The sequence below is a fragment of the Pygoscelis adeliae genome, unplaced genomic scaffold, assembly GCF_000699105.1.
Source record: "Pygoscelis adeliae isolate BGI_AS28 unplaced genomic scaffold, ASM69910v1 Scaffold120, whole genome shotgun sequence".
In the NCBI taxonomy this organism is placed as follows: Eukaryota; Metazoa; Chordata; class Aves; order Sphenisciformes; family Spheniscidae; genus Pygoscelis; species Pygoscelis adeliae.
The window spans coordinates 2,622,628-2,638,048 of record NW_008824032.1 but is presented as its reverse complement, the minus strand read 5'-3'; the positions used below and the strand labels follow the sequence as shown (position 1 = coordinate 2,638,048).

Genomic DNA, 15,421 nt, shown 5'->3' with positions numbered 1-15,421 from the left:
GAGAGAGACTGATGACTCATCAAGTCAGGTGGTTATGCCTCTGCTGTGTGTCAGAAATTTCTTTCCCCTCTGCAGCAGGCTTTCTCATCCTTCTGTGTAGGGGCACTAGAAGGACAGTTGTTTTGTAAGTGGTGGTGCTTAACTGCTGAATTCTGGCTTTGCTTTATTGGGCCTGTGGATTTTTGTGCCTCCCTGTTTCTGCAAAATAAGGTAAGAATCTGTGTTTATATGATAAAATAGTCATGGATTTTCTTCCTTGCTGTAAGAAGGATCCTTCTAAAAATATCACTGGAGTCTTAATTTTGAAGAGATCTTTGTGGTAAGGTAGTTCATTGGGTAAATTCTGGGACTGATCAAATGTTTGAAGCAAACCGAGGAACTGTAATAGAAGACAGGTTTCTCTGGCATTGAGAGCAGGATAGTTACATTTTTGGGGTTACTCTGTACCCAAATTGCTGTGCTGAGGAGAAATCAAGACAGGAAACTCAGGTCATTGGCCCTTTCTTGTTTAATTATGGCTATAAAGTGACTTTAGTAAACCACCTTTCAGTCAGAGGTGGTTCTGCAGCAAGTAATATTTTGATTTCTGGCACTGTTAGGCAGAATATGACCATGTTAGAGCTTAAAAGCATGTTTAAAATAAATTGTTGAACTCTTTAAGACAAAGAAGATTCCTGTTTGTAAGTTGTAAAGGATACAAGATGCATCTTTGCTGATAAGGGAATTAAAATTAAGCTAATACCCTGTGTAGGTTTGCTAGTGAGCTTTGTAGGAGTGGATTGCATATAGTGCCTAATGACCTGTGTTGGCGAGAGGCCTATGAAAGGCTGTAGGAACTCAGTAGATTTCTAAAATGGCTAGCTACCGTGGCTTCTGGGGTAAGTACAGACTGTCTGCACGCACATGATGTTATGTTTAGTGAATTCTGACGTGCTTTAGGGAATTTCGTTTTATCTGAGTACTAACAATGAAAACATTTAGCAGTGTAGGTAGGTAAGACAATGTTTCTGCCCTCAAGGACTTTTCCATCTAAAATGAAAATCAGTAATGCTAATACACAAGCACAAGAAAACTATGCAGAGACAAATAACAGCATTTTTTTTCTTAATTTGTATTCAACATTAAAAGATGTGTAGACCCTTAAAAAAGAGGTCAGCTTGGCTGGGTGAGCACTGGCTTTTTAGACTGTGTGTACTTTGTTTGGAGGTGTATAGGAGATGGAACAAAGAAAGGTGAGGAGGAATTCACCACGTCTTTTACGCTTGGAATAGTTAATAGGTATGTGTTTAAAAGCAGTTGGTGCAAATGCTAAAGATCAGGACAAAGGCAGGGCTTATTGGTGTGTTGCTAGGTGGTCTAGCAGAGGAATCCCATTCTCTTTTAGTTGGCTTGGCCAGTAATTTGGGAAGGTGGCTGTAGGAAGAGAGAGGGAGCAGAGCAGCCACAGGAACAAGAGAGGCAGGTGCTGGGTGTCAGGGTGCTGTTTTAACTGCAGAATGACTGTTCTGAGGTTCTTATTTGTGTTCCTAAAAGATAAACAGTTGCTTCAAGTGGTGTCAGCTGACCTGCACGTTTTGGATATGAAGAAAAGTTAATTTTAATTGAAACTGGCCAGTGTTCTTCCTGCTTTTCCTTGCCTTTGTGAATTGACTCTTTCATATGGGACCCTGTACTGTCTAATTGCCAAACAGCATCACTAATTCAGTTATGAGAATTTGGTTTAGCTCTTTCTTTATTGTGCTTGTATAGAATATTTTGGTTGTAGGACTTTAGAGATTGTTCTGTAACATGGTGTGCTGAAGTAAATGTTTTGGGTGGATTTATAAGACCAGCTGCTTTTTTCAGTGTGAACAGTAATTGTGCTTGAGTTTTGCAATGTTTTTAATTGTTAAAAGCAAAAAAGATGAGGTAGTTATATTAGTCTGATCAGAACCAGCTCTTACCAGCTGCTCGGGAACTGCAGATTGCTTTGCGAGGACCTCCCCGCTGCCATTTGTCAGAGGAGACTTTTGAGAAATAAGCAGTGAAATTGAAATTGTCTTCTGGGCCTAAACAACAGGCAGCTTAAAAGATAAACTATCATTATGGAGACTAGAGGGATCTAACAGATATCTGGCTTAGCCTTTGAGCTTGAGAGCAGTTAGCAGTTCTATTCCAGGCTGGTGGTGACTGAGTCATGATCCACTGTTGGGGTGGCTGTTGTGAAATGAATCAATGGTAGCCATGTTACACAATCTCCTCCAGCGAGACATGGAGCCTGGAAGAAGCTATTCCTTCAGGATGAATAGGAGTTTGGAATCATTGGAGATCCTTTTCTTACAGAGCAGAGCCACTGATTTAAAACGTTTAGATTGGTGAAGAGGCTGAGGGGCAGAGGATTTGTAGTATAGCATTAAAAAGCTGGAAAACAGCCATAAGATTTTAAGAATGGCAGATGTCAGCTACCTACTGCTCCTGAAGAACAGGCGGAAAAGCATCCTTTAATGATGGTGGAAGGGGTGGCAGTGTAGTTGTCTTCCTCATTGTACACGGGGCAGGTTTTCAAGCCTGAGTATGCCTCTGTATTTGCTGCCTTGCAGAAGATGCCAGGTTAGGTTAAGCTTCTCGCAAGGACTGTGAGTGTCAACAGATGCCTCACACAGTTCACATCACCAAACCATGGGCTTTTGCTGGGTAGGCCCTGTTGATACACAGAGAGCACTGTATGCTGGGGCTGCCATTTCAAGGCGCTGCCAAGTGTACCTTTCACCAGCACTGTATCATAAATGTGTCAATACAGTAGAAATGGGTAGACAGTTGCCTTACAGTTCTTTAACACTGATCAGTTTCCAAGGTAACGCAAAGCATGATAAGAGCTGACAAAGCAAAACCATTAAACACTCTTATCAGCACCAGAAGCAGGACAGCCCAACTGTTGATTACAGGACAAATGGGGATTGAGGAGGTCTGTTTCTAAAACAGCTTTTCCTGTGCCAGTTGCTTATATTCTCTAAACAGTTGCTGGCAAGAGATGTCAGTGTTTAACTGTTGAAAGTTGGGGGTTTTGGCCGTTACTCAGCACAATTCTTCTGTAATGCTCCATTGGTTTCACTGAGAGCACAGACTGCATAATACCTAGCTGTGTGGCATATAGAGAGGACTCGCATGTTTGGGTGCCGGTGCTTGTGACAATATATGTTTCTTCCTCTGAACACTCTGATTCAGCAGCTTGAGATAGCAAAAATAGAACGTTCACAATTAATATTTGTAGTATTGCTTTTTAGAGACTGGTGGCAAGAAAGCAGCCCCAGAACATTCTCTTACTCACTTAGAATCATGGAAAACTCTCTATTTTGAAGGAGGCTAGATGAGATGTGGAAGACAGAAGAGATTCCCCATTGTTTAAATATCCTGTCATTGGGCTTGAAAATAGCCCAGTGGTGTTACAGCATTTTTGGAGTGTAACTGTTTCACTCAGCAGTGTTTTGTGGAGCATGTTATGGAGCCATGTTCCACCCCTGTGTTTCTGCAATAGGGGATGTTAGTTCTTTTGTTTGTTTAAATGAGTTACTTTTTAACTTTTTATAGCTTTAAAATCAGTGTGGTTAAGGTGCTTCAGGCTATGTGAGTTCAGAATTCTTTCTAACTGGAAACAAGGAGAGAGCAGAGGGGAGGAAGAGGAGGAATTTACTACATGTGCGTATTCTTCAGAACTGACTCTTTTCTTTTATCCTTCTGTACAGTTGAACAAGCAAAATGGACTTCTCCAAGCTACCCAAAATCCGTGATGAGGACAGAGAGGCTTTTGTTGGCTATGTCCACGGAGTCTCGGGACCTGGTAGGTATTATTTTGTAAAGGAAATCATAGGTTCTGTTTCATCTAGTGTCTTGTTAATCTTGTTCACTTGGAAGTGGAGAAGTATAGTAGAGCTCTGGGTGGGGCTTTTTCTCTTTGGGGTGGGGGGGCACTTCTTAAGAAGGATCACTGACTTAGTCTGATAAGATTTTAAGAAATATACTAACAAAATGTTACTGCTAATTAGTCTTTTTTAAAGATGTAATGAGCAGAAGCAGGCTGATGAATAATAAAAACAAAAGGTAGTAAACTTTCTGGATGAGGTAAAGCCACGTGGTCAGAAATCTGCAGGCACAGTGTATTAAGCTTCTCTAAAAGGGCATGAGATGCATAGTCCATTCTCACTGAAATGCAGTTTGACCCTCTGCTCTCTGGAATACTCAGTCCCCTGCCAGTGTCAAGCTGTTCTGTGTTACTGCACCGTGGGCTGGAGGAGCTCAGCAAGGAGCTGCAAGGGTCAGGGAAGGTGGCAGAGTGTGGTGATAGTGCAATTGGGAGGAGGAGGACTCTTCCTCCTTCTTTGTCAGCTTAAATTTGTTTCTTTAGGCTCTGATGGTAACAGCTTTTGAATATGTGCAGACTGTACTGGCTTTTCTGCTCCTTCCTGCATTCTCTTCAAGAGATGAAGGAAAGGATGGGAATGTGAGGACAGAAGAATAGCATGTATTTTTGTTAATGCAGCTTACTTGGCGAATAAGAAACTCCCCTGGCTCGTGTCTACCTAAATAAATGCCTGTTCTTTAACTGCCAATTCCCTAACTGCAGAAGTGATACTTAAAAACAATTCTAAACTGATAGAGCTTTCTTTCCTAACAAGTGGAAAGTGTACTTTTTTGTGTAAATACATGAACCCCGTGTGCAAGATTGATATTGTAACATAACAGACATGATAAATTTTGTCCTAAAGCAGCTAAGCCTCTTGTATGATCTGATGAAATCTAACTTGAAACAGTAGGAGGTTTCAGGCCCTAAACGTGCTGTCTTAATCTGTTGAAGGTTAATTTAAGTGCCCTATGGTATACATCACTTTTCTGCAAAATAAAACATCAAAACAGTGTTTCCTTAAAAGCTTTGTAGGCATCTGCCGCTCTAGATACAAGAGTATGTATTGCCTTTAGTAGGCGCCTTGGCTTGATCTATACACGGAAATAGTTTGTTCTATACATGGAAATAGTTTGTTATGTTAGCATCCAGATGCTACCAAGATAAACACAAGTTTGAGTGGCTTGAAAATGCTGGTCCCCAACCACAGGTTTATGTAACTACCAGATATCGGGTGAGCTTTTGCCATTTTCTTGTACATTTTTTATTTAGTCAGGTGGGAATGTGGCCCAGCTAACTGAAAGGGAGAAATGCCTATGTAACTTGTCTGCCAATGTTCACTGCATCTCTAAAACCCTAAACATTTGCCATCTGTCAAGATAGATAAAAAATTATGGCGTGAATTGTCTGTGAACTACTACATTCTGATAGCATCCCCTTATTGAGCATAAAGGAACAGCGTGAAAAGTATAGGGAAACTTTTTCTTTTGGCTTTTAAACTGGAAATGTCAGCATTTGTGGCAGCCAAGTTATCCCTTTTGTGAAATCAAGAATGCACTTCTGATTTGGGGGAACACCAGGCTTACGCTGTACAGTTCTTACTAACTTCTGATGAGTAAATTTCCTGAGCTACAGGAAAAATACTCACCTATGTGCCTGTCTTCTACAGTGGTCACGGCGTGCAACATGGCAGGTGCTGCTATGTATGAGCTGGTACGAGTAGGCCACAGTGAGCTGGTGGGGGAGATAATCCGACTGGAAGGTGATTTGGCAACTGTCCAGGTGTATGAAGAAACATGTATCCTTTTCACTGATCCCTCTGGGCCTGCCAGGCTGTGCAGTCCAGAACATGGTGGCGATTAGGGTCAAGAAATGAACAAAGCTGACTGGGGCGAGAGCGCTTGGTACTTCTGATGCCGGCAGGCAGCAACATCTATTCTGCACATCTTTTGTAAATTCTGATGGTTTTGAGGTAAATCTTTTCTTGCTTGCCTGTGTACTGAGGAGACCTTTTTTGATTTTATGTGGAAATCAAATAATGGGTATCTTAGAATTTAAGTTCATTTTAATTTAAATATTACAGCTTCCTGTTAAATCATAGAATCATTAAGGTTGGAAAAGACCTCCAAGATCATCGAGTCCAACCGTCAACCCAACAACACCATGCCCACTAAACCATGTCCCTAAGCGCCTCATCTACCTGTCTTTTAAATACCTCCAGGGATGGTGACTCAACCACTTCCCTGGGCAGCCTCTTCCAATGTTTAACCACTCTTTCAGTAAAGACATTTTTCCTCATGTCCAATCTAAACCTCCCCTGGTGCAACTTGAGGCCATTTCCTCTCGTCCTTTCGCTAGTTACTTGGGAGAAGAGACCGACACCCACCTCGCTACAGCCTCCTTTCAGGTAGTAGTAGAGAGCGATGAGGTCTCCCCTCAGCCTCCTTTTCTCCAGGCTAAACAGTCCCAGTTCCCTTGGCCGCTCCTCATAAGACTTGTTCTCCAGACCCTTCACCAGCCTCGTTGCCCTTCTCTGGACATGCTCCAGCACCTTGACATTCTTCTTGTAGTGAGGGGCCCAGGAAGTTGTTTGACAAATGTCAACCATAATTGCAAAACTACCAAGCAGTATTTGTTGCATTTTTTTCTTTGCTTTTGAAAACTATGTTTGTATAACACTTAAATAGGAAATGTAAGGTGAGCAGGATGCCTTCTTCTGGGCGGAGTATTTTGCCAGATGTAATAGAGTACATTTTTGCTTCTGCAGTGTGTTTACAGAATCTCGTTCCAGCTAGGATGCAGCTTGTATTCTAAAATCTAGTTAACTTAAAATGTATTTTGTATTACACATACATGAGAGAATGTTAGAAAAGAAGTCATAAAACTTGAAGCCAGACCTTCTTTTTTTTCCTGGTATCCTTTTAAACTTAAGAGTTGGCTCTGTGTATCTGTAGAGGCTAGGAGAAAAGCCTGTGCTGGCTCCCAAAGCTTTGTTCTGAGGAGCTGGATGGTAGACTGGTGACTAGCTCCTGCCTGTACCTAATAATTTGTCGTTTAAGGTGGCATCATTTTAGATGGCATCATCATTGCAATACCTTGTAGCCTTCCATTAGTACCTGGAACAAGTTTGAGTATAGTTTACTCTTAGGTTCCTGATGAGAAGGCTCTGTCATAGGGCTCTCTGAAGTCAACTTGCATTTAATCTTTTGAGTCTTGCATAGGGTTTGGGGGGTTTCTGCTTTCTTTTGTATTCTAGCAGGGCCTTTTGCCAAACTGCTGGCCCTTTGCAGAGGAGCTCACTGTTCATCTTTGGAGCTTAGATTGTGCATAGACTGGATAACTTGATATCAGAGAGGAGAGAAATAATGCTGGTCTTGGACAAACTCCCTTTAAGATTAGACTGCTGTCAAAAAGACTGTGCAAGGCTCAAGGTCAAAACAGTTATGCTCTCTAACAAATTCTGAAGTGAAAAATTATATGTTTCATAACATTGTCTGACTTTAACAATCAAACCTCTTTTCTAGGTTTGAAGATTTAAGAAATGCCTGACTTTTTCTCATCCTGCTGCCTGGCACTCCAGTAAACTCAGCCACATAGTTGACTTGAACTAATGACTGTAAAGCAGAATATTTACCCCTACTTTGCCTCTCTGGAGGATGAGCAACTTTGTTGCTTTAGCAATTTCAGCTTGAGTTTAGTGTAAAGCCTACATGCTTCTCAAATGATGATGCGTAATATAGTAATAAAAATATTACCTTAAAGTCAGGTGGTTTACGAGCATGATGTTGTGAATGTGATGCCTTCTGCCCCGTTTCTTTCCCTTTGTCTGGATGAACTTTTCCTCAGCAAATCTTTAGCTGGTGTCTCCGTAGGGGATCCTGTACTCCGTACTGGCAAACCCCTGTCAGTGGAACTAGGGCCTGGCATTATGGGAGCTATTTTTGATGGTATCCAGAGGCCTCTCTCTGACATCAGCACTCTGACCAAAAGTATCTATATCCCTAGAGGTGTCAACGTGTCAGCTTTGAGCCGAGATGTCAAATGGGACTTCACACCTTCCAGAAATCTGCGGGTAGGTTCTGACGAGCCTGTCTTCCCCTCTTGCTCCTCTGCCCCCAGAGCCTGGAGCCAGAGCAGAGCGCCAAGGCTATGACTGCTGGGAGCTATGGTTAACGCTGTATTAAGTTTGTGAAAAGGGGTACTACGAGGTGGTAGCAATGTATGAGAGTGAGGACTGGACAGGGATCACCAAAACTTACTCATTGTGACTTACTGTGTGTTGCTGCTGCATATGAGAAACTTGCAGAGTTTTAATACATTTGCAATACCATAAAGAAGCTAGTGGAATTGCACTAAGCATTAGCAGGAGCAGGTGTTACCTGGGCAAAAAGAATAACTGCAGCACACATTTTGCCAATGGTGAAGATAGCCTCAGAGCTGGAAAATGTCACTGCTTTAGCCCTTGGCACCTTCTTTTTTCCAACCCTGCAGGCTAACATATACTATCCTTTCTCTACTTAACACATTAAGCTGAGAGGTATAAAAAGTGAGGAAAATTCCTTGCGTCAGTCAGTAATTGCTACAGTCTGAGGCTTGAAAGGCCCCTGAACCCAGATAGTGTTGCTAGCAATGTGCTGTTAGTGTAATGAGTTATGTAAATCGGCTACTGTGCTGTAACAATGCATTTATAAAGGGAGTAATCACAGTGCTAGACTTAATAGCTATAGTTATTTCATACAGTCCTTTGTCAAGGTTCTTTTTTAACACTGGAATTCTCACTTATGACTAACAGACCTGTTCTGATTTTAGGTTGGCAGCCACATCACTGGTGGAGATATTTATGGGGTGGTGAATGAAAACTCGCTTATCAAACACAAAATCATGCTGCCCCCACGGAACAGGGGTACAGTTACATACATTGCTCCGCCAGGAAACTATGACACTTCAGTAAGTCTCCCAAACACCAGTTGCTGGTATATCCCATGCCGCTTTCATTAAGTTGATGTATTCTCTCTGATCTGTGTGATGCCAACTAGAACGTGTTTCATGCAACAAGATGTCTGAGTTAATGACCGCTTCTGCTACCCTGCCTGCAGGGATTACGTTATCTTGTGCAGTTACTTTCTATGTATATGGCTTCCAAATGGCACTTCAGTATGCCATGTTTGCTGACCTCTGTGGGGTTCTACAGTATCTTATGAATATGTAAAATTCAGCTGCTCTTAAAAAGCATATTTTTAGTTGAAGCTTCATCTTGCACTTTTTCCCCCAGTAGCATTGTAAATATGGGAAGGAGCCTTCCCTCAGGAGGGGATGATAGCGTGTTGAGGTTCTGAGAAATCTGTGGTGGTATCAAAGACCTAGCTGTGCAGAGTAGCTGAGATGAGAATTTGTGTGCTGGTCCAGTGTGTAGCTGTTTGCTTACTTCAGATGTCTGGTGCTGTCTGTTAGGATGTTGTCTTAGAGCTGGAGTTTGAAGGTGTGAAGGAGAGGTTCACTATGGTCCAGGTCTGGCCTGTACGTCAAGTCCGTCCCGTTACTGAGAAGTTACCAGCCAATCATCCTTTATTAACTGGCCAACGGGTCCTGGATGCCCTCTTCCCGTAAGTACTACCTTTTATTTTCTAATATGTAAGAAATCTCTCTTTTGGGGGGAAGTGGAGGGAAGAGGCCTTACATGTTTGTAAAGGGCAAACAGAACCCAAGCTTTCACTATGTATCACAGCATAATCTCAAAAAATATTTAGCTGAATTCCTCATGTTTCTATACGTGGCAGGAGAACCAACTAGTGGGAAAAGGAAGATAAGTTTAACAAGATAGTTCTAGTGCATTAATCTAGAAAAATGGAGAAGCATAAACTTAACATAATCATGCCAAATGTACAGAAAGGATAAACTTTCAAGCTTCATCTCCCCATTTGAACACATAAGTAGGATCTCTTTCCATGGTCTTGAGGATGTATAGTTCCCAATGACCTTGGGGTCACCACTTCTGAAAACTGTTGCACTTAACTGTAACACAAAATGCTCATTTAAGCAGCTAACTTCCAAGACACTGAATTCAGTAATTTTGGTCCTAAAATATTGTGCTGCTTATTCTTATAATGCATAGCTAAGTACAGTTGTTCTTTTCTTAGCATTAGCATTCCATCGGTGCTTCCAGCTGTGAAAACTGCTATGTTTCAAGCCTGAAAGTCTAGCTGTTGTACCAGCATAATTCATGTACTTCAAGTGCAGTAGAAAAGGAGTTTATTCCCTCAGCCTTTTGGTTTAGTGAAATACCTCTGTGCTTCTCACCCAGAACACTGAATGTGACTCCTGTTGCTCTGCTTTTAATTAGGGATTTTATTGGAAAGCATATTCTAAGATGGGAGAAGAGCTAGTTTTGAGTTCCTTGCAAATCAGAGTCCTTTTTCTTTACTCAGGTGTGTACAAGGGGGTACAACAGCGATTCCCGGGGCATTTGGTTGCGGGAAGACTGTGATCTCACAGTCTCTCTCAAAATACTCCAACAGTGATGTCATCATTTATGTAGGCTGTGGAGAACGAGGAAATGAAATGTCTGAAGTACTGAGAGATTTCCCTGAGGTTAGTATGGAGAATTCATGGAGAGTAAACCTTCTTGGGAAGACTTGCTGTTGTACTGGTATTGTAACTGAATAAAATATCATATTGGTAGAGTGACTTGAAATGATCTTCTTGCCTCCCTGCTGTAAGTTCTGGCTGTAGTAGCAGAAATTCCTTTTGGCTCGTTCAAGAATGATTTCAGCGGCCCCTCAATAAACAACTGGACTAGTTTTTGGGTGTACCTTCTACCTGGTTTAAAATAAAGCCAAAATGAATGCCAGGGTGTAATTTAGCACAGTTATAAGCACCTTACCTTTCCCTGGTAATGTCTCCAACTTTTCTAACTTAATCATGCATAGCAAATGCAGCATCTGTATTTACAGGGTGCAGGGTGGTGATACAGTTACCAGATACTAGTTTGACATATTAGGCTTTCTACCTCTGAAGGAAGTAGAAAATGCATGGTTTAAAAAAAAAAAAATGCAACAGGTTTACCAATCCTTCTACCTGTTGTAATATGTTAGTGAATTAGTTGTGGCACAGTCTTCTATAAAATATGGGAAAGAAGCCAGATAGTCTGAACTGCTAGGTTGAAACTCGACTGTCAGAAATAAGGGGTAAAAGGCTTGGGTGTGTTGATTGATTACAAGATGAGAAAGTCAAGCTGAGGTGGCCATGAAAAAGGTAAATCCCAGGGTATTTGTGAGTGGAATTCTATACAAATGTCAGGATATGCATTCTGTTGTTCAAGTGCTTGTGAGGCTTCACTGGGGTTATGTATGTGGTTTTATGTCCGGTTGTCAAAGACAAACTTGGATCAGTGTAGATGGGGAAAAAAAGCTCTCTGATTCCTAACGGACTTATGATGGGAGGCTAAGATTTTTTGGCTCTTCCAGCCTAGTAAGCTGAGAGAGGATAATGTACTTCCTGATGCAGTGGATTTGTCATTACTCATTTGAATGGGATCAATAGGGATTTGCCAGCTGCAAAAGATGAGGTGAGGCTGAGGTGTGTACATTAAAGAGTTAAGCTGTGTGCAATCTGGAAGGCAAACCAGCATAGTATCCTTGAATCTAGTCTCTGTATCTTGGTATCTTGAATATCATAGTATCTTGAATCTAGTCTCTGCTCTTGGTAGAGTAGCTGTGAGGAGAGTATCCTGATACAAGGTGAGTAATACAGTAAAAAAAAAAAACCACCAAAAAAAAAACAACCAAAAATTGCTACCGTTACCTTTTTTCTTTTCTTGAATTTTAGTTAACAATGGAAGTTGATGGCAAGGTAGAAAGCATTATGAAGAGAACAGCTCTGGTAGCAAATACCTCCAACATGCCTGTGGCTGCCAGAGAAGCCTGCATCTATACTGGTAAGATTTACGGGAGGCTGGAAAAGGCTGTGTGTGTAGACCAAGCCATCATGCTCTAGTATTTTCAGTTCCTGAGATGGTCAGTACCAAGAAACCTGCTTAGTTTCAGAAGTCAACCCTTTTGGGTCTTGCCTGCACGAAGTCCTAGCATCTTAATTGAATTTGGCTTGCTTGTATATAATTACAGTTTCCAAATATTGAATAAACTTTGCTTATAAGGTGAACTTAGTGCATCAGCTCTCATGTAGTTTTTCTCCATGTGTTAAATATGTAAGCTTTTGCTTGTGAATAGCTTTTTGCTGATGTGTACAGCCACTTAATGGGCAGGAACAGCGTTTTCTGAGTTGGCAGGCTAGTCTTCTTTCCTTGCAGCCTCTTAGAGGTTTTTTTTTTAAATTCATTTTTATGAAAAGTTGTCAGATAATTAAGATAAAACATGACCTTTTCTTACTGTTGTATTCTGGTAGTTTGAAAGGGAAGGAGACATTTTACAGTAAGAAGAGGCTTTGTTCATGGTTTCAGTGAGACAAAGAGTAGCATCAGTGACATTGCCGTGTCTCTTCAAAGAAATACATGGGAATGTAAGATGAGACAGAGTAGTTCATACGGAAAAATGGGGAGAGTGAGAAGACATAAAAAAAGACAGCAAGGACATGATCTAGTGGGAAGAAAGAATAACTTTCAACATCTATTTCCATCAAAATGTAAACTTAAATAATTTGGCTTATTTGCATCTTAGTGACAACATACAAGCATAGAATTCCTTTCTGAACTGTATCCTGCAGCATGTTGTTGTCTCTGTTCTAGGAATCACACTGTCTGAGTATTTCCGGGACATGGGCTACCATGTCAGTATGATGGCAGACTCTACTTCCCGATGGGCTGAGGCCCTCAGAGAAATCTCAGGGCGACTGGCTGAAATGCCAGCTGGTGAGTAGTCTTCTCAGTCTAGTCTTGTAAAGGCATCCATTAAACTCTGAGCCTTTGACTCAATTTCTGTGTGTTGGTGTTTGCAGACAGTGGTTATCCAGCCTACCTTGGTGCCCGTCTAGCCTCTTTCTATGAGCGAGCTGGCAGAGTGAAGTGTCTGGGAAATCCTGAAAGGGAGGGCAGCGTCAGCATTGTTGGAGCGTGAGTGTTGCATTTCTTTGCTTTGCACTGGCTGCAGTTCTTCCTCTGTGTTTTTGTATGTCAAAATACCTATTTTTCAGACAAAAAGAAAGTCTTGTTGCTCTGTGCAGCTGCAGAACTAAAAATATGTGAATGAGTAGGTAGATATCTAGTCTCTGTTCACCCAGAACTACTGCTAAATTGTGCGTGGGGACAGAAAGAATGAATGTGGACAGGTAGTTCTGTGAGGTGTGGAATCGCAGTCACTTGCAGCAATTGGAGCGAATGGCTCAGGGAAGAATGTCGTTAGAGCTGTCACTGAAAAGTATGTCAAACCGTGCTCAGAGCAGGAAAGAAGGGGCAGTTAGAGCAGCAGTGTGTGCACTTGGCGGCATAAGGAATCGTGATTCTCTTGCTTAAATAGAGTAGAATTACATGGAGCAGCATATCTCAAGCTGTGATGGGCTGTGAAAAGCATGCGGTCCCCAGACATTCTTTCAGGCTGTATTGATTTGTATATCATACTGTGGGCAAAGTATGTTTTCAGGAGAGCCTCTAGCATCTGCAAGAACACCTAGAGTCCATTCTTTGCTCTGCGTAGTTCTGCTGTCCACAACATATGTACACAAATGCATTGTGCTTTTGAGGTTGGAAGTTTATTTTTTTATCTCTGGGAAGGCATGTAGTAGGGTGTCAGCCCCAAATGAAGTTGAAGTGGTTATATATAGCTGAATATCTGAAATAATTTCAAATTGGGATATTGTTTTCTGTAAAACAATCATTGCGCTGTGTTTCACGGTGTCCTATCAGCACACTTGCTGAATCTGTTCCAGTTGAGACAGGTTTGATAATCCAAGCCAGAGTTACTACCTGGAGCTAAAGTGACTGAAATCATACCTTGATACTGCCAGTCAGTCACTGATATAACTATATTTCATGGTATGCTTCACATTACACCTGTGTGGGTATGCATCAAATACTTTCTGCAGTGGAAGCTTGCAATCTGTTACTTGAAATTGTGTTGACTTTTCTGGTTTCTGTGATCATGGAGCTGTGCAGTCATGTTCAGTACTTCAGTTTAAACTGTGAAAAGCAATTCTGATAATTTTTCCTTATCTCTTCCTGCTCAGTGTCTCTCCCCCAGGTGGTGACTTCTCTGATCCTGTCACATCTGCTACTTTGGGCATTGTTCAGGTACGTCCCACGACGTTGCAGCTCTTCTGTCTGCTCTGTTAGGCTTGAAATGATTGTGCTTCAGTGCATTTGTGCCAGTGGCTGTGGTGTGAGCGCTTTGATTTGACACGGGCAGCTTTGTTGGGTGCTTTGGAACATGTTCCAACAGTGTAAAAGACAACCTTATGAGATGGTCTCTGAACTGATGTGTTTGAGATCCCTTTGGAAGAGGGAGCGGAGGTAGCAATTCCTTCCAATGCTGACTGCTCAGGAATATCTGTGTGCTTCCTGATTGCTGCTGTTTGAGCTGCACTTCAAATGTGGCTGCTCTCAGCTGAGGTGGAAAGTGAACCACTGTTAATCGGTGCATTGAAACCATGAAAAAGTCCGCAGAGCAGCTGGTTGGGAGAAGAATGTCTTGCAACTGATTGCCCAGCCCTGTTTTAGGAAAAGGAGTTATATCTAATAGGGCTCCACTTTAATTAGACTCCAGTATTGACGTTGTCTTTGTTACGGCTGACTTTTCCCTCATGAGGAGTCTCAAGCTGAATGAGTCTTGAACTCAGCTTAAAAGATGCATCATTTTTTGAGAACTGTGTTTGAAAGTCACTGCTATAGTTAAATTAACATAAGGAAGACTCTTTCTCTCTCAGGCTTTCACCTGAAGATTTGTGATAGCCTTTGCCATGTTGTGTTTGCTCAAACTCGCTTTTTGTATTGGGTTTTTTTTTATTGCCTTCAGTTATTTTGGTTCGCTTTTGATTTGGAACACTAGTTATCTTTCTGGCTTCTGACAGGTTTTCTGGGGCCTGGATAAGAAGCTGGCACAACGCAAGCACTTCCCCTCTGTCAACTGGCTGATCAGTTACAGCAAATACATGCGTGCCCTGGACGAGTACTATGACAAGCATTTTACAGAGTTTGTCCCCCTCAGGACAAAGGCCAAAGAGATCCTACAAGAGGAAGAGGACCTTGCAGAGATTGTGCAGCTTGTGGGGAAGGTGAGTAACCAGCTGTGAGGACATATGGTGTCAATGAGCCATCCTCCATTTCCTTACTGCTAGTGCAGGCTTTTGACCATGTCTTAGGCCAGACTGGATGGACACTGCATTGTGCAGAAAAGACAAATGGTCACTGGGAGATGTCAGACTCTCCTGCCTCTAACTGTGCTTTATTCTGACTTTCTTACGTGTTGTTTGACTTCTAATGACAAATACTTTTTTGGATTTGATTAACCTTGGCTTGATGCTACTTTTCTCATGTAAATTAGATTGCAGGGCATCTAATGCTGAAGTTAAGAATCTTCACTTGCTTCAGCGTTCTAGTCC

General features: G+C 41.8%; 1 protein-coding gene across 1 annotated transcript in view; it reads left to right on the top strand.

Moving 5' to 3' along the window:
* Positions 1-3,727: 3,727 nt before the first annotated feature.
* ATP6V1A (ATPase, H+ transporting, lysosomal 70kDa, V1 subunit A) overlaps positions 3,728-15,421 on the top strand; it is a 19,114-nt gene continuing 7,420 nt past the window's right edge. The window contains exons 1-11 of the mRNA XM_009329239.1: positions 3,728-3,817; positions 5,547-5,675; positions 7,735-7,949; positions 8,687-8,824; positions 9,329-9,480; positions 10,303-10,465; positions 11,702-11,810; positions 12,618-12,740; positions 12,827-12,941; positions 14,051-14,114; positions 14,891-15,094. Coding sequence (XP_009327514.1) covers positions 3,736-3,817; positions 5,547-5,675; positions 7,735-7,949; positions 8,687-8,824; positions 9,329-9,480; positions 10,303-10,465; positions 11,702-11,810; positions 12,618-12,740; positions 12,827-12,941; positions 14,051-14,114; positions 14,891-15,094 — 1,494 coding nt within the window. The 5' untranslated portion in view covers positions 3,728-3,735. The remainder of the gene's footprint in view (positions 3,818-5,546; positions 5,676-7,734; positions 7,950-8,686; positions 8,825-9,328; positions 9,481-10,302; positions 10,466-11,701; positions 11,811-12,617; positions 12,741-12,826; positions 12,942-14,050; positions 14,115-14,890; positions 15,095-15,421) is intronic.